Source organism: Engystomops pustulosus, chromosome 8, assembly GCF_040894005.1.
Source record: "Engystomops pustulosus chromosome 8, aEngPut4.maternal, whole genome shotgun sequence".
NCBI lineage: Eukaryota > Metazoa > Chordata > Amphibia > Anura > Leptodactylidae > Engystomops > Engystomops pustulosus.
Genome location: NC_092418.1, coordinates 77846458 through 77866087, shown reverse-complemented (window position 1 = coordinate 77866087; position 19630 = coordinate 77846458). Strand labels below are relative to the sequence as shown.

The 19630-nt window shown below is 40.4% G+C and overlaps 1 protein-coding gene across 3 annotated transcripts in view; it reads right to left on the bottom strand.

Moving 5' to 3' along the window:
* SPAG16 (sperm associated antigen 16) overlaps nucleotides 1–19630 on the bottom strand; it is a 666704-nt gene that overhangs the window by 519125 nt on the left and 127949 nt on the right. For all 3 annotated transcript variants that reach the window (XM_072121363.1, XM_072121365.1, XM_072121364.1), the window contains exon 10: nucleotides 1168–1301. In XM_072121363.1, coding sequence (XP_071977464.1) covers nucleotides 1168–1301 — 134 coding nt within the window. The remainder of the gene's footprint in view (nucleotides 1–1167; nucleotides 1302–19630) is intronic.

Below are 19630 nucleotides of genomic sequence, written 5' to 3'. Positions count from 1 at the left end.
GATGGAACCTGAATGTTCTTATTTTGTTATTAGTAAAGCTTGCAGTTTTGCCAACTCATACGGTCTCCAGTGTGGCCAGACTTTTACCTAACACTAGACCCTCGAAATGCAGCGGAAAAAAAAAACTAAATTTGGAGGCTAGTAGGGTTAAGGAAAGAGAGGCTCAAGGAAATCCAATTCATCACCGCGCACAGACATGGATCTCATATGGTTACAATGGATTCTTTTAAGAAGTGCAGTAAAAATGTGGGATAACTAAAACGTTCAATACCAGATCTTACTACTGGGTAAAAGAAACGTAAATGCATGAATGATAAGGGCCACAAAAGAAATTTAAAAGGGACCTGTCAAGGCAATTTTGGGACGATAAAGTGGCCAGAAGACCTTCATGGACGTGTGGTTTAGTGGCCAGCTTTAAAAACTCAAATACTATCCTTACCAAGAGATGGGTAAGATGAGCCACATCTGAGCCATCTCTGGCTCTCCCAAATGAAACCTGCAAAGCTTCATGTGTAAAGCACCGGGAGGTGGGGACCCAGTTGAGCATGAGTGTGTAAGCTGGGAAGCTAAACCACCAGTCCATTAAGGTGTGTGCATTGTTAAGTGTCCCAAATACACCTTTACCAGGGAGATTCACAAGCCTTGAACTTCTGTGAATAAAAATTATTTTCTTCCTTTCAATGAGTTAGGTCATTCAATCTTCATATTTATAAATACCATTTTCAGATATTTTGCATTAAACCATAGTTTTTGGAAAAATAAGCATTTTTCCTTTGCAAAAGAGAACACAAATAACATATGCTTAGAGAATATTACATTATTCTGTACTTCATGCACATGTAAAGGATCCTTTGAGATCTTCGTGCACTTACATGTCATCAGTTATTTCCCTACGTGGGGCTGATGTACAGTATAATTCTTTGCATTTTTAATGTGAATAAATATTTATTTGTGGTTATTTTCATATGAATAAGCTGCTGTGTGCTGTCTGCACTGCAGAGAATTAGCAGTGCCTCTGCTGCCACCTAGTGCCCAGACAGAGCTAAGCAGGAGTAGATGCACCCTCTTTTCCTGGGACTTTTCTGGGTATATGGTGTAATACAACCTGTGTCTGTATACCATAAGTTGTGCCATTTATATTTTATATAATTAAACAAATCCTCCTACCAGCTCACAGCTAGTTCGTGCGCTTTCAGAGTGTTGCTCAAATTGTATCCGCTGGTTTTAAGGAGATGGCTAGTCTTCTCTTTCAGTTGAGCCAAAAGAGGGTTCACCCTGTTGTCCGGAGGAAACTCAGAATCCTGAAAAAAGAATGTGTAAATAGAAGGTTAAAAATTCTAAAATTCCACAAACAGAGAAAATATTGCACAATATAGTTTAGTGTATACAGTATTTAGGAGGAGTTTATATCTGTGGAGCCTTGGACACAGGTTCCAGCATAATTTTCTCAGAAAAATCATAAATTATGGAATCCAAACAACGATACCATTAAATCATGTGATTTAGCAGTGTGTCAGTCTTTCAGCTTTTCTGCTCCTATGCAAAGAGAGCAAAATACCAGAAATGATAAGGCCTATAACCCAGCAGACTCCTCGTGGGCGGGCCTTTGGCTGGATGGTGTCCTTATTATAAGAAACATAGGGCATGAATCCCATTATTATTATTATTATGGTCCAAAAATTAAGATCCAAGTACATCTTTTTTACCAGATTTTTTTAATCAACTTTTTTAGAATTCTGTCAATGTTTTTTATTTTAATGACACAATTTTTATGCAATTGTATTTCATTTTGGAGATGGGAGAAACTAAGGACCCACTGTTAACACAAAAGAAAATCCCCCCACCTTTCTACTCAGTGAAAGACACAGTGAAAACTAATACAGTATTTAGTGCAAATCACCAAGCCAACTAGTATCCTAGCTGTCTATAAAGAAATCTCTGCTTTGGCTAATTTGTGATAGTTAATTAGAATACTCTTATCCATGAAGAATGTCTGTAATTAAACACTATGTACATCTTTGGGGACATTTTAAATTAACTGTATAACGTCTTATATGGGCTAAAAATTATTTCCCTAATAGGATTTCATTAAACAATGAGAAATTCCTGAGAAATTAATCCATAGCTTAATGAGCTGGCTGGTGCACCCAGGTTAAAGCCTCGACATTCTCCACCCCATAAGAAGCAGATCTGTTTTGTGAAACGCATGTAGTGACACTGAGAGGAGAGGGAAGTAATTTAGGTCACAATAGCAGTGCTCTGAGTGCTAATGACAGGACCTGGGTGCAGAAACAGCCTCATCCAGAGAATAGCTTGTAAACACAATGAGCTGAAATAATAAAGAGAAGATGGAAATCACAGGGTATTTCTCTGCAGTGCATTATAAATCTTGGTCAGGGGCATATCAGCATACCGGCTGCTATGGGGTCTGTGGGGGCACAGGGCCTGGCAATCCAGTACATAACATCCGCATGCAATTAAGCAGCAGGATGTTGTGTGCTGCTGTGTGGAACGCAGGAGGTCATCCTGACATCAAACCCAGCAGCAGGGTCCCTCGTCCTAAAAGGGCCCCCTGCTAGTGGACTCCTGTGGGGAGAAGTTGCTGCTGCAGACTTAGGCCTGAATAAGATGCATCAGCATTCGGCTTAATTTAAGACTGCACTATGACCCTGCTTTTTTCCTCCTTCTATTTATTTATCTATATATATATACACACACACACACAAAGTATATATATTTATATATACACTCAGCGGCTGCTTTATTAGGTACACCTGTTAATTTATAATCAGGCAATCACATGGCGGCAACTCAGTGCATTTAGACATGTAGACATGATCAAGACAATCTCCTGCAGTTCAAACCGAGCATCAGTATGGGGAAGAAAGGTGATTTGAGTGCCTTTGAACGTGGCATGGTTGTTGGTGCCAGAAGGGCTGGTCTGAGTATTTCAGAAACTGCTGATCTACTGGGATTTTCACGGACAACCATCTCTAGGGTTTACAGAGAATGGTCCGAAAAAGAAAAAACATCCAGTGAGCGGCAGTTCTGTGGGCGGAAATGCCTTGTTGATGCCAGAGGTCAGAGGAGAATGGGCAGACTGGTTCGAGCTGATAGAAAGGCAACAGTGACTCAAATCGCCTCCCGTTACAACCAAGGCAGGCAGAAGAGCATCTCTGAACGCACAGTACGTCGAACTTTGAGGCAGATGGGCTACAGCAGCAGAAGACCACACCGAGTGCCACTCCTTTCAGCTAAGAACAGGAAACTGAGGTTACAATTTGCACAAGCTCATCGAAATTGGACAGTAGAAGATTGGAAAAACGTTGCCTGGTCTGATGAGTCTCGATTTCTGCTGCGACATTCGGATGGTAGGGTCAGAATTTGGCGTCAACAACATGAAAGCATGGATCCATCCTGCCTTGTATCAACGGTTCAGGCTGGTGGTGATGGTGTCATGGTGTGGGGAATATTTTCTTGGCACTCTTTGGGCTCCTTGGTACCATATGAGCATCGTTGCAACGCCACAGCCTACCTGAGTATTGTTGCTGACCATGTCCATCCCTTTATGACCACAATGTACCCAACATCTGATGGCTACTTTCAGCAGGATAATGCGCCATGTCATAAAGCTGGAATCATCTCAGACTGGTTTCTTGAACATGACAATGAGTTCACTGTACTCAAATGGCCTCCACAGTCACCAGATCTCAATCCAATAGAGCATCTTTGGGATGTGGTGGAACGGGAGATTTGCATCATGGATGTGCAGCTGACAAATCTGCGGCAACTGTGTGATGCCATCATGTCAATATGGACCAAAATCTCTGAGGAATGCTTCCAGCACCTTGTTGAATCTATGCCACAAAGAATTGAGGCAGTTCTGAAGGCAAAAGGGGGTCCAACACGTTACTAGCATGGTTTACCTAATAAAGTGGCCGGTGAGTGTATACAAAGTAAGATTATGTGAAGCTTTCTATCAACTTCAGTGATTTATCTGTCTCATATTTTCCTGTGTATCTATAATCTAATCCTATGACTGGTGGGCAATAAGGCTCATCTTCCGATATACTGGTACAACATATGGCCAGTATGTATCCCACTGTATGGGTCCCTTTTTTTCCCCCCTGAATGCATGATTTTCCTGGTAATATCACTGTCTTTATATGGACAGTGACATGACACTCAGTAGAGGCCGGGAGGGAGGGGCTGAGGGATGCCAGACTCGCTGGCCTCCCCGAAATAAAATAGGGGTGCGAGGATTGTGGGGAAAATGTTCTGGTTCATGGGAAAGGGGGGGGGGGGTCCTGTTAAAAAAATTACTATAGGGGCTCAGAAATTTTTAACTACCCCTGCACTAGGTGGTGGTGGTAGACAGACAATCTTTATTTCTTATCAAACTGAAACATATCAGCTTAAATTAGTGTTTCTCAGTAGAACAAAGATAAAAAGTAAATCAGGCTGCTTCTCTGACAGATAGCTCAGCAAAAAGGAAATAGACGTTTAAGCCTCATGCACACAAACATTGTTTCTCACCAGTGGCGTAACTTGCCGCTGATGGGCCCCAGTGCAAAGTCTGTGCCAGCCCCCCCCCCCCCCACCCTCGACAGGTCGTATTCTTGGCCGTGTTTACAGCTCTGCTCTCATAAAAGTCTGTGAAAAAATATGGATGACATGTGTGTGTTGTCTGTATTTGTGGTGCTTTGCTAGGTAACACAATCATGTAACACTCCAAGAGGTTGGGACAAGCTACTGCTATCCTCGACAGCCTCCCGCTTATATTGTGGATGACACATGGGTGAAATATGGCGCGTTTTGGTGCCTGTACGGCAAATACTGTTGACACACAGGCCGCAAAAACGCTCAATAAAACCGATTTTTTAGCCATATGAAAAATATGTTTGTGTGGAGGAATCCTAAGGCTCCATTCACATGTCCGTCACATCCAGCTCAGTTTGTAGCCAAGTTTCATCTGTACGGACATCTGTAGGAGGGGGAACAGACACTGCTCACACCTCTCTAAATAAGAAGTTGTGCGGCCACACACAAGCAGGAATAGGACAGCAATGCACTTTTAAGGCGGCTGTGAGCTGGCTGCCATTTTTGCCACTAGCTCTTTGTCGACATTTGCGGAAAGGTGAACAGAGCCTTACAGTGAGTGTGAGAAGAACCAGTCACAGAAGAAGACACAGTTGTGATCCGAAAAAAGAAAAAGTTTTTCAGCTCACATATGAAAACGTGTAGATGGCGATTCGTGGCTGCACGGACACCTGGGTTGGGGAGCCAGAAAGTAGCAGCAAAAGAAAAATGTGTAGTCCAGCTTCCAACAAAAGGCAAAAATATACGTTAAAAATCCACTTTATTTAGAAAAAATGACATATTAAAAACATCATAGGACGTCCATGAAGAAGAAACTGACGCGTTTCGGGCGAGAAAACGCCCTTAGTCGTAGCCTACAAGGGCAGTACTACATGTGGTCATATTCGGTGCAACATATGTAAATATATTACCAAAACTTCTGTTTTTTCTTCATATGTCACCAAAAAATCTTTTTCCATACATACTCACCTTAATTGTGCTAGTGACCATGTCGTATATCTAGCATCTTGTTCATTATGTAGTGTGCAGTATGTAGGATGCACCATCAGACCACTTAAAAAACGCATTGCTGAACATATTAGTGGTGCAACCAAACACCAACTCACCTTGTCCGCAGGTCTGTCGGGACTCTCGAAACATTTTCTAGAGATGCACCATGGCGATGTAACTACTCTATCTATCATTCCTATTGAACGCTTACCACGCCCCCGTAGAGGAGCAGATTGGACCAGACAGCTACGATCCCGTGAAGCCTTCTGGATCCTCTCCCTCCAAACAAGGTTCCCTCAGGGTTTAAACTATAAAAATGATTTAATGTATCTTTATTAATATATCATTCCTGTGGGTTACATAGTATATACGCTTGGTTTTGTCATTCTTTCTTCATGTGGACTGCTTTTGTTTTTTGCCTCTATTTGCTCCGCCTTGTTGTATCATGTGACTCCTTTTCATGCTTAAATAGTCTCAACTTATTCCATGCATTAGGCTACGACTAAGGGCGTTTTCTCGCCCGAAACGCGTCAGTTTCTTCTTCATGGACGTCCTATGATGTTTTTAATATGTCATTTTTTCTAAATAAAGTGGATTTTTAACGTATATTTTTGCCTTTCGTTGGAAGCTGGACTACACATTTTTCTTTTACAGTTGTGATCTGGTTACCCATTATCCTGCTCTGTACCGATGAGGGGAAAAAACCCTGAAAACAATGGAGAGAAATGAAATCCATTGGCTGCTGCACAACAATGAGAGTGCAGGTGTCTGCTTCTCTTTAATCTACTTGTTATGGCCATGGATTGGCTTGTTGCTGCTGTTTAATACGAGATACAATGTGTGCACAGGGATTTTTACAACCGCAGTTAACGAACAAGCTGCAGTTTACAGAAGCTAATTAAAACCGATATCACAACAAAATGCTGCAGTTGTTTTAAGCCTCATTTGCATTCTTTCCCTATCTACCTTATTAACCTTCACTATTAACAGGTAAATGATTCCAGCAAACAGATCAGTGTGAACATTCTCCCATAAGTGACTGTGATAATAAGGCTTGTCATGTTTTTTGGAGGTGTACGCACTATTCCCGGCATTAAAGGGCTTACAACACCAAATGTGGTGATACATTTTTATTCAATGTATTACCTTACCTCCCCACTGATAGAATAACCTTGATGTATAATCTTCCCTTTTAATTAATCTGTATAGCATCAGATCGGTAATGATATAATTGCCTGTTATTATCCTCACATCCATAATTCCTCCCATATTGCCCCTGTGAGACAGCACAGCGAGTGTGCATCATAATTGTTCCACTGTATACATATGTATTGTGAGAGGCCCCTGGTTGGTGCTAACACTTTGTTTTATACCCTCAATCCACTTTATTAAGAAAAAATAAAATGAACATTCATGTAGCTTGCCTTATACACAAATTACCCATTGATAGCAAAGAAATGTAGAAATTGTTTGAAGTCCTTCACCTGAAAGGCATCTTTTACATCTTCCACAGTCAGGCAAGAATCCGACGGATTCAGACTACGCGCGGGATTTAACAAAGCAATTTGTGTTGCAAGCCATGCCAAGAAGGACCTGATCAGGTAAGCAACACATGCAGGAAATCGGGCGCACAATCTTCATGAATCGTGGCAGATAGGCATTCCAGCGGACAACGCACAGCGGGGATCGCGCAGAGACCGGGTAAGTAAATGTGAATGTAAATTTAAGAGAGGGCTGTCAATCAATCTACAGAACTATCCTCTGAAAACCCATACAGAGAAATCTGTCATTCAATCAACAGGACCGCCCACTGCACAATCATATAGAGAAGGCTGATAATCAGTGAACAGAACCTCACAATGGACACTCATATAGGGAACACTGTCAATCACTTTACAAGCCTGCCCAAATTAAACTCGTATAGAGAAGGCTGTCAATCACTAAACAGGACTGCTGACTACACACTAATATATTGTAGGCTAGCAATAACTGAACAGGAGTGCCCAATACACAATCATATAGAGAGAGCTGTCAATCATTTCATTGGAGTGCCCAATGGGGATCCCCAGGAATCAAACACTTTTACCAGTTATGTTTATGATATGCATTGATTTACTAATAGCATCTTAAAGTTTGACAGTGTAAAGCTCTTTAGTCTTAAAATGTTTCAGATTTATCCAAGAGTCTGATACCCCCCATTCATCAGCACTTGAACCCAAAGTAAGAGTGTAAGAAGTAGAGGTACTATGTATTCTAAAACATTAATTAGAAACTATGAATTTCTACTCATTTCACATAACACAATAGACTTGTGTTGGTAAAAATTTTAACTGAGGGGTCAAAGGCTCGTTCCATCCAATCCCTGCATTAATCATGATTAACCCAGATAATCACTTGCATCACCCTGTGTAAGAAATAAGACTTTATGCAACTATGATAACAAAGAAATACTGAAAGTTGTCACTTCAGTGATGCCAGAATACTGGAAAGTTTTCTGACAAGACTCCTTGAGGACTCATGTGAAAAATATTTTCATCATTGCAGGCTCGGAAACTCATTTGCAAAAATGAACCTTATGTTCTTTAAAAATGTGCAAGACTCAATCGGTAAAAAGCGGTGTGTTAATATGTACGTGGCTCTCTGGGACCTCATACACAATACAATTATACAGGAAATTATTAATGTGCCATGTAAAGGGTCTTCTTGTGGATTCTCATCGGCTCCTGAGCACAAAATGAGAATTTTAAAAGAGTTCCTTGTGGCTTTGAGTTTCATACATCAATATACTGTGGAATGTAACAACTGTAAAATAAATAGCATTTTCTTAATGCAAGTTCTGGCTTTTTTTTAACCACGAGTTGAACTCTTTCAATAAAACAAATCATTTATACTTGTGTGGTTTTCATAGTGACTTGCTTCATTCTTAATTACACACTGCCTGCCAACAATACGTACCCCTCTGATATATATAAGCCAATCCGCCAGAGACAATAGGCCGTCTCCACATGAACGTCTTCGGCCTGCGGAAAAGGACTTGTGTGGTGTTACAATCACATGGACCGAGCACACTGCAATGGAATCCAGGATTGAAACGCTCACCAAAGGGCTCAATACTCAAAACAGACTATTGTCCCTGTATTCATTCCCATGGTTCCATGGTCAGAAGCAGTCCAGTTTCTTGCAACAGTGGCTCTGGATCCATGGCAGGACACATATTGGACAACAGGTCAGTGTCTTTCCTTCCGCTGAGCACCTGGAAAATGTGATGGCACAGGCTTGGGCATGTAATGTAGGTGACGTCTGTGTAGTGGAACTCAAAATTTTGGGAGCTGCTCGTGCTCATTGATGGATCAAGCCATCCTCTAAAAGAAAACCAAGCTTTATTTATTAATATGAAAACCAAAATGTCAGAAAAATAATAAGATCTATGGGTTCAAGAGACAAACAGGGAGTAGGAGGGATAGGCAAGGGGGTTGGGAGAGCGGGAAGGGGGGGGGGATGTAAAACATTATGCCCATAAACTTTTAATCATGTACACTATATGGCTTAAGGAATGTGTACAGGCGGTTCCTGACTTTAGGACACTCAACTTATAGATGATCCCTAGTTACAGATGGACCTCTCTGCCAACTGTGTCCCCTAGTAAAGCTCTTTACTTTAGCCCCAGGCTGCAATGATTAGCTGTGAGGTTTCTGTAATGAAGCTTTATTGTTAATCTTTGTTCCCATGACAGCACACAATTTTGAAAATCCAATTGTCACTGGGACAAAAACATTTTTGTCTACAGTTACAAAATATACCAGTTCTGACTTGCATACAAAATCAACTTAAGTACATACCTAAAGAACCTTTCTTGTACCCGGGACTTCCTGTATATACTGTATATATAAAACATGTTTAAAAATATAAAAAAGAGAAAGTTACCTGTGGCCGACTAAACACCCCCACTGGCAACTCTGACCTCCTGATTGGCTGGACCATCAGGATTTGTCCATGTGTGAAAAGCCAAGCCATCCCTACTCTTAAGTACATGCCATGTTATTGCATGTAGTCTACATAAAGTCCACCATTTAGCCCTTCTTGCAGAAATGTCATTGTCCAGATGCTACAGATTAGATGAGGAGTGGAAATGTACTATCTTTTCATAAGTCACTTAGTATAGGCAGAAACAATGATAACCTAATCTATGTGAACAAGTCATGGCTAACTTAGGAAATAAATTTCCTGACATTGAAATTCAATGAACGTATGTCAATAGTAATATTGTTTTCCATGCAATGGCTCAATATCAGGCTCATGAATTATTTAGCATTTATAACAGAGAGGCAGTAATGAGAAGCCTAGCTGCCGTCAGATAAAGCTCACAGTACAGTGTCATACATCAGTGGTCAGAAAGTCAGGAAAAGATGTTCTAGCGCATTTCCTTCAAATCACCAGTGTTCAACTTAGTGACCTTCATAAGCTACACAAGAGGACAGGGAGAACATATTTTTACACTCACATCTCTTATTACTGATCCGTATTTAACAATATTAATATTGGCTCTCCAAAACATAAAATTAGAAGGTCCTGTACACATCACGTCATGTTAAATGCATTTGCTGGGAAGAGCTCTACGTTTATTATATATGTTAATTCAATATCCACCTGTGCTGCCGGCTAATACAGTTCGTTAGGAAAGACTTAAAGGGGTGCAGGCGGTCCCTTACTTAAGAACACATGACTTACAGACAACCCCTAGTTACAAACGGATCTCTGGATGTTGGTAATATACTGTACTTTAGTCCTAGGCTACAATAATCAGCTATAACAGTTATCAGATGTGTCTGTAATGAAGATTTATTGTTAATTCTGGTTCTTATGACAATCCAACATTTTTAAAATCCAATTGTCACAGAGACCAAAAAAATTCTGGCTGGGGTTACTTTCTGTATCAATTCCTCACAGTTTTCTAGATCTCTGCTTGCTGTCATTCTACAGAAACCTTCATTGTTTACTTACAGTGGACAGAAATCTGTCCCTGGTCATACAGGTGCACAGCTCGTTATTATCAGAGAGAGTAATTAGAGCTGTGTGACATAACGAACCTGTGTGACCATGGTCAGATTTCTATCCACTGGACGTAAGCAATGAAGACAGAATAAAGACAAAAATCTAGAAAACCATGAGGAACTGATACAGAAATGGGGATAGCCCTTTAAGTGTTGTATGAGATTTTTTTTTCCCCCAAACGGGTTTAATTCATTCAAAGGAGGCTGAAAGAGTCTCCTCATTAATACCTCAAAAGGGTTGGTTATAAAGCCCCAACAGGATCCTGTACTAGCAACCAAAAGCATAATTCTGTGATCCCCCTCGTTCTGCAACTGGTCTTCTTTTTATTTAATATGACCTCATTTGGCTAAAAATTTACTTCTGCCTATGAGCCCAAGTGGCCCTTCGGGGGAATACCTTTTAATTATTCACTCCCCATTGCAGGGTTTACTGCCCCCCTCCTGGATCCTTGGAGCCATCTGACTCTCGGCAATTCCGGTACCCGCACAGTCATCTCTGCAAAGCATGGCAACCCTTGGAAATTCCGACCGTTTATGTGTGGAAATTGCCTACAGCCGGGTGACATCACAGGCTTTCCAGAGGTGGGGAGAAGACATGCATAGGGGCTTGAATAAGTAAGAGAGGATGGAGCCCGGAGTAGTTCGATGATGCCCCACAGAGCTCCTCATAATAGTTCCAGCATAATTTTTAAGTAATATTTTAGCAAAGTGAAGCCATAGGAAATAAAAAGCTAGGGGCAGAACAAGGGGGTGCACAACATCATGTTAATGTGTTTGGCTTTTATTACAGGAGCCTGGTGATAGATTTCCTTTAAGACCCGAGTCCTGCTGCTCGGGCGTTACATGACCAGCACCAATCATGGGTCAACAAGGGGACTCCCTGTAAGGCTTTGAAAAATGCAATGACATTATTTGAATAGAAGGAGTTAAAAAGGTAACTGTAAAGTTATAATGATTTTACCAAATTATTATATGTGATTCCCCCTCTAAAAACAAATAGATAAATGTATACTTTCTGCTACTCATCCTTTTCTTTCTAAAGTTATGGCATTTTCTTTTCTAAAAGTGTTTGACAAAAATCTTTGTTAAGAGAGGTGAAGGGGCGGTGACTAATGTCTGTCTGTCTATGGCCTCAAGCTGAGGCCAGTTAGCTTGCCCACAGATCCCATTTTGGGTTTTGTTCTCTCTGAAAGTAATTTAGCATTAAATCAATTTAGTATCCCACAAGTAAATCCACTGAACACTGCACAGTGCACATACAGGATGTATATGGTGACTAGCTTGGCAGTTTCCATCACATGTAGAAGCAGGGGACATGTAATAGGTGAAATAAATCATAAGTAAACTAGTTACATGAAGTCTATAGCCTGTGCTGTGTGAGCACTAAGAGTTAATAGCTAATCTACACAGTGCAGAAAGTGCCAATCACAAGGTGGGGGAGGGGAGAAAATTATGTATAATCACACATTGGGATGGAGGGACTGATAGGGAACAGGGGAGATCTTGTTCCTCACTATCGTTTGCAGGAGACCTCTGTATCCACAGTTCTGAACACATCCAGCCCTGCTACATAAAAACAGAGAGCTCGGTCACATGACCTGCTCCTCTGTGAGCAGGGAGCAGCAGCCCATCCCCTCCCATGAAACCGTCAGATAAACAAACTACAGATAAAACACAGAGCTTATCAGCACAGGCAGAGGAAGCAGCCACTGTAATCTGAGGGGTATATCAAAGAAACTGCTGGATTTAGGTAACAAAGATAATAGGCAAAGTCGTTTTACATCACAAGAGCTATTGATTTGTGGGGGGGGACCTTTACAGTTTCTCTTTAATGAAAAGAAAACTTACCTTTTCACATAATACTGGATAAGTCAACAAAAAATAAAATGACTAAATGTGGTGTTTGCATGGAGCATGAATAAAATTTCACTCTATAAATTCATACAGCGCCATACTACCAACATATTCTCTTCTAGTTATATTATCGTAACTTTATTAAGATAGATGATTTAACTCCAATGACCCATTTGGTTTTTAACTTCTGACCTCTTTGAAGACCCTTTCTATACAGAAGCTCCACCATGTGTTGATCATTTGTAATAAGATCGTATTTTGTCCAATAATTAGGATATGGCTGATAAGAATGCCATTAAACTTTATTGCGCTTTTTTCTCCTTGTTCTTTGAACCTGCCAAAGCAAGTGAACTGGTGAACTAAAATCATATTACCAAGTCATTATTTATGGCTCACTAGCCGTATAATTGAGTGGTGGGGGAAGACCTATGCCCATTTCCCACAGTTCACATACAAAGGATGCAACAAATGAAATGTGAAGCTATTAACTAAAATAATGGCTGTTCATTTCCACAGGTCACGGCAACAGTTCTCTAGCTGAAAGGGAGAGGTGGAGTAATGGATATTAAAAGACTGTATGAAGATTGAAAGGAAACCAACACTGTGGAAGGACTTCTTGGAGGGTAGCAAGTCTTTTAACTGGTGGGAATTGTGGCTAATGGACTTCTAACATAGTCTTAATGGAGGCTGACAACCAGGCTTCATTGTCTCATAGATAAAGCAAAGGATAATAAGCATAGATAAAAGTAGGGTTAAGCCAATTGTACAGTGGTATGTCAATTTCCCTGCTATAATTACAGTTTCATTGCTGTTATGTGGGAATAGAGAGACTTCTTGCATCATACATCTCATCCTCTGCACTGTGGGTGATCCATTAAAGGGTAACCATCATTCTGAGCAAAAAAACAAACAAAATAATTCTACGCTAGGTGTCCCTGGGAATCATTCCTCAAAGTATTTTGCCTCTCAGTCCCCATTTAGTACCCTTTATGGGCAATAGCAACCATGGCTTTCAGAACTACAATCAGAAAGATTGTGGGGCTGAACCTGCCTCCTGTGACATCATCACAACCGTGTGCTGCTGACCAATATAACACACTGTATGTTCTAAATATGCAGACACCTGATCATCACAGCTACAATGTATTTCGATATCAAAACATGGGGACTAAAGAGTAATGTCATTTTAAAAAACTTTTGATATGTTGTAGATCAGGTAACTTTAAGCCCTTGCATTGGATTAGTTACACAAATCTTGCTCCTTCCTCTTCTATTCAGCACCCTTCCCCCTGATATCAGTGACTCCTCAGATGGCCATTACTAGGCACTTCTCTTCCACACTGGGCTGAATACAGAGCAACACTCAAGTGTTGCTAGGAGCTCTAACTAATGTAGTAACCAAACAACTACACTCTTATCTATCCCTACACACACTCAGATTTTCCTACACTTCCCTATATAGACATATAATCCACACAGAAGTTTTACAGTCTCCCCTCTCCCATTCATCTCATGCTTGCAGTATGAAATGACAGGAGAGGAGACACTCTCCAAGTTTTCAATCTGTTCCATCATGTGCTGTGCTGAAGTTTTAGATAGATAGATATGAGATGCATAGATAGATGATTGAGCAGATAGAAGGTGTGATAGATAGAGGGTAGGGGTTTTGTTATAAGACTTTTCTCTAGTTACACCACAAAATAAACGGAAAAAAACCAAAAAATTTTGAAAGTTTAAAATAACACTTTATTAGATCTATTAAAACAAATCCATTTACAAAGACAACATACACAGAAATGTCCTCCAATGTTCAAACAACTAAATATATATACACTCACCGGCCACTTTATGAGGTACACCTGTCCAACTGCTCGTTAACACTTAATTTCTAATCAGCCAATCACATGGCGGCAACTCAGTGCATTTAGGCATGTAGACATGGTCAAGACAATCTCCTGCAGTTCAAACCGAGCATCAGTATGGGGAAGAAAGGTGATTTGAGTGCCTTTGAACGTGGCATGGTTGTTGGTGCCAAAAGGGCTGGTCTGAATATTTCAGAAACTGCTGATCTACTGGGATTTTCACGCACAACCATCTCTAGGGTTTACAGAGAATGGTCCGAAAAAGAAAAAACATCCAGTGAGCGGCATTTCTGTGGGCGGAAATGCCTTGTTGATGCCAGAGGTCAGAGGAGAATGAGCAGACTGGTTCGAGCTGATAGAAAGGCAACAGTGACTCAAATCACCACCCGTTACAACCAAGGTAGGCAGAAGAGCATCTCTGAACGCACAGTACGTCGAACTTTGAGGCAGATGGGCTACAACAGCAGAAGACCACACCGGGTGCCACTCCTTTCAGCTAAGAACAGGAAACTGAGGCTACAATTTGAACAAGCTCATCGAAATTGGACAGTAGAAGATTGGAAAAACGTTGCCTGGTCTGATGAGTCTCGATTTCTGCTGCGACATTCGGATGGTAGGGTCAGAATTTGGCGTCAACAACATGAAAGCATGGATCCATCCTGCCTTGTATCAACGGTTCAGGCTGGTGGTGGTGGTGTCATGGTGTGGGGAATATTTTCTTGGCACTCTTTGGGCCCCTTGGTACCAATTGAGCATCGTTGCAACGCCACAGCCTACCTGAGTATTGTTGCTGACCATGTCCATCCCTTTATGACCACAATGTACCCAACATCTGATGGCTACTTTCAGCAGGATAATGCGCCATGTCATAAAGCTGGAATCATCTCAGACTGGTTTCTTGAACATTACATTGAGTTCACTGTACTCAAATAGCCTCCACAGTCACCAGATCTCAATCCAATAGAGCATCTTTGGGATGTGGTGGAACGGGAGATTCGCATCATGGATGTGCAGCCGACAAATCTGGGGCAACTGTGTGATGCCATCATGTCAATATGGGCATATAGTGCCATATGTATATATATATTAAATAGATCACAGTAACCTGTATAGAGATATTGAAGGTATAGTCCTCAGAACAGGTATAGTCCCTCCCCTCCATTTTGCTGATTGTAGTTCTTTTTAGAGCTGTAAACCATGGTTGCTATTGGCAAAAAAGGTACTAAATGGGGTCTGCATGGTAAAATACATTAAAGAATAATTCCCAGGGAAGCCTGCAGCAGAATTATGTTTTTTCTCAGAATGACGGCTACCCTTTAACCCCTTAGCGCTCTGCGCCGTAGCTCTACGGCGCAGAGGTATAAGGGATGTATGAAGAGGGCTCACGGGCTGAGTCCTCTTCATACAAAGGTGGGGGTTTTTGCATTTTGCAGAAAACCCCCACCGCTAATAACCGCGGTTGGTGCTTGCACCGATCGCGGCAATTAACCCTCTCAACGCCGCCGGCAAAGTCGCCGGCTGCGTTTAAAAGACGGCGGCACGCAGGCGCCACCATCTTTTTTACGATCACCGCGACCCCGAACGTCATCGGGGGGCGGCGATCGGTTACCATGGTAGTCTCGGGTCTTCTTTTGACACGAGGCTACATGGCTTATGCAGGTTCGTTACAATGAGCCAGTGGCTCATTGTAATGTATGACCTGCAAAAATGCCATATATTGCAATACTGTAGTATTGCAGTATATGGTAGGAGCGATCTGACCATCTAGGGTTAATGTACCCTAGATGGTCTAAAAAATTGTGGAAAAAAAAAGAAAAAAAAAAAAGTTTAAAAAATAAAAAAAATTAATAAAATATAAAAAATTCAAATCACCCCCCTTTCCCTAGAACGGATATAAAACATAACAAACAGTAAAAATCACAAACATATTAGGTATCGCCGCGTCCCAAAATGCCCGATCTATCAAAATATAAAAACGGTCACGGGCGGCGGTGACCTCCGAGGCGGGAAATGGCGCCCAAATGTCCAAAATGCGACTTTTACACCTTTTTACATAACATAAAAAATGAAATAAAAAATGATCAAAATGTCGCACAGACCTCAAAATGGTAGCATTGAAAATGTCGCCTCATTTCGCAAAAAATGACCCCTCACACATCTCCGTGCGCCAAAGTATGAAAAAGTTATTAGCGTCAGAAGATGGCAAAAACATTTTTTTCTTTTTTGTACACATTCGTTTAATTTTTGAAAATGTATTAAAACACAATAAAACCTATATAAATTTGGTATCACCGCGATCGCAGCGAACCAAAGAATAAAGTAGGCGTGTTATTTGGAGTGAAGAGTGAAAGTCGTAAAAACTGAGCCCACAAGAACGTGACACACGTGCGGTTTTTTTTCAATTTTTCCACATTTGGAATTTTTTTTCAGCTTCGCAGTACACAGCATGTTAAAATAAATAACATTACGGGAAAGTAAAATTTGTTACGCACAAAATAAGCCCTCACACAGGTCTGTACACGGAAAAATGAAAAAGTTATGGATTTTTGAAGTTGGAGAGCGAGAAATGAGCCGAAAAACCCTGCATCCTTAAGGGGTTAAGGGCTTTTCCCTGCAATCTACAGGACAGGGATAAATGTCTGATTACTGGTGTCCAACCACTGGGAAACTTAGCAATTACAAAAATGGGTGCAGCAAGTACCCCTTATGTGCCAAGTGAATGCAGGTTTGGCTAGAGCTCTGGTCACATCTAGAAGAATCTCAGAAGGTCAATCTCCAAGAAAAATATAATTTGTAAACGGCCAAACATAATGAAATAAATAAGTGGAGCATTTGTGTTTATGTTATGTGTACATACATATGCATGTTCAGTAAGCTGAATTTCTATGCAAGTCAGAACAAGTATATTTTGAAAGTGTAACTTTTAAAGTGTTTTTTTTTTCAATTTTCAAAATTAGTACTCGATTTAGGCTATTAGAACCTGTCACCAGCTAAAAATGACATTACTTGTGACAGGTTCGCTTTAAGTTGTGGACTCCCTGTATATACATACCTTTTGGCATTGCCTGGCAAAAAGTTTAAAAAAACACTTAGACCTGTAGAAAAATATTCTTAAACTTCAACCTTCTCTACCTTCCCAGATTTCCTCTTCATTCATATGCATATTTCTCATTCTAAATTCAATCTGTCCATTGCTATACAGTAGTACATCAGTTTAATGTCACACTCCCACAGAGAGCTCTGTGTCCCATCTCACGCAGCAGCATGTGTTGGCCGCATTTCCTTCTATAGGAATTATTTTCTTAACACCATCTTGGCAGCAGAGATGGAGCCATGCTGCAGATATCTCTCTGGGCGAGAGGGGATGAATTGAAATGGAAAATTAAATTTTTTAATTATTTCCACCGGACAACTACCTGATCCTTGGTGTTAATAGGTAAAATCTCTTTTTACAAAGCTTATGTAAAGGCAGTCTCAGGGTTATGTACAGGTTCTGTAGGTTTGTTCTTGAGTTGAATTTGTATGTAAGTTGGAACAAGCATATTTTTTAAGGGTAACTCCAGCCAAGTTATTTTTAGTTCCTTGTCGCATTTGGATTTTAAAAATTTTGGGTTGACCTGGGAACAGGGATGAACAATAAAGCTTCACTGTGGACACCTTATACTTGTTCATTGCAGCCTGAGACATAAGTTCAGTAAATTACCAGTATCCAGAGAACTTCCCCAGAGGTCACAGTGGTAAGAGGTCCATTGGTAACTAGGGGACATCTGTAAGTCGGGTGTTCTTAAAGAGGTATTCTAATGCATATATGCATCAATATGCATCTTGTAAATCTCATCATCTCTGGTCTCATCCCTCTGTCCTAGTGTCAGCTCACAGAACTGGTTCATGAAGTGTCTGCTCACACTCTGGGATTTTACACTGATCATCACTGAGTAATAGGAGCTAAAACAAAATTAAAACAGAGTAAAATTGTAAAGTAAGGGGTTAAAAACGCTTACTGTGTAATTTGAGACTTTTTGAGACCCATTAAATCGGGGAATGTCTGTATACAGTTCTTACTTTTATTAATACTACGGGTAGTATATAGGCAAGTACTTCATTCTATACTCTGTCTTTATACCCTTCATAGGATCTGCACAGCAGCAAAATGGCCAAAATATTTTTTCCAAGTAATATTCAATATGTTCTTAAAGCTTGGTCAGTTTAACAATAAAACTTTTTTGCCACATTTGCGCCACTCAGGATACTCTTCCAAAACTTCATAAAATAATAGCTTAAATCTATGTCCTCTCCAATTATACTTCTGAAGGGAGATCATAACTGGTGCACCCAGAACCTTTTCTCTGCCCCAAATTCTGTTGATCTTACATAAAGCTGCATAGTCTGTATAGTCCACTTTATCATTATATCCTTACCAAAATGAATAATGTAAACCTTGGAGTGGATGTTTATGTATGGATGTATTATGTGAACAATTATTTATGCAGCCATGCAAGATCCCTATGGTAATGCTGAACAAGGTTACAGGATAAGTAAGAAGTGTTGTCATATTGAACCCATCGTGTTCTAATGTATCATGTATACTAACTGGCTTATTAAAAATGTATTGCAGTCAATTTTCTTCAAATATAATTTCATAAAATAAAATATTAAAGACTAGAGGTTATGTGCACTTGTACAGATTTATGCTTTATCTCCATCCTTAAAAATTAACTATAACTAAAAAAAAAATTTGCTGAAAATATGGATCCTTGCTTACTCTTGTAACAGAAAGCATTAAAAGTTTCTTCCTCAGTATTGCTTTTTTTTGCAGAAATTGCATTAAATAAAATATGGAATGGAGTCTTGCATCCAGTGACAAAACTGGGTTCAACTTCTTAATTTGAAATAATTCCCCTCCCCCCCAAAAAAAATGCTACCAACATTGATTACAGGATGTTATGTTGCAGACCTGGCACCACCACTGATCTGTTGTTAACGGTAGGGCACTTATTCTCTAGTTTCCTTGTTGGTCATCATCATGGCATGAGAAGGCACATCGTTACAGGGCACACATTGGAAGCAATGATCATCCACCTTTTTGTTGATGTTTACATATCAATGTATCTTGGTCATAAGGTCAAATTAACAACATATTCTACACTTTACAGAAGTTGTCATCATGGACTTACCTATGTTGTTGTAGTGTTTTTTGGGAAGAAACTGATGTACGCAGAGGAAACCCATAAAAACTTGGGGACAATATAAAACTCCAAACAATGTGGAGAACAG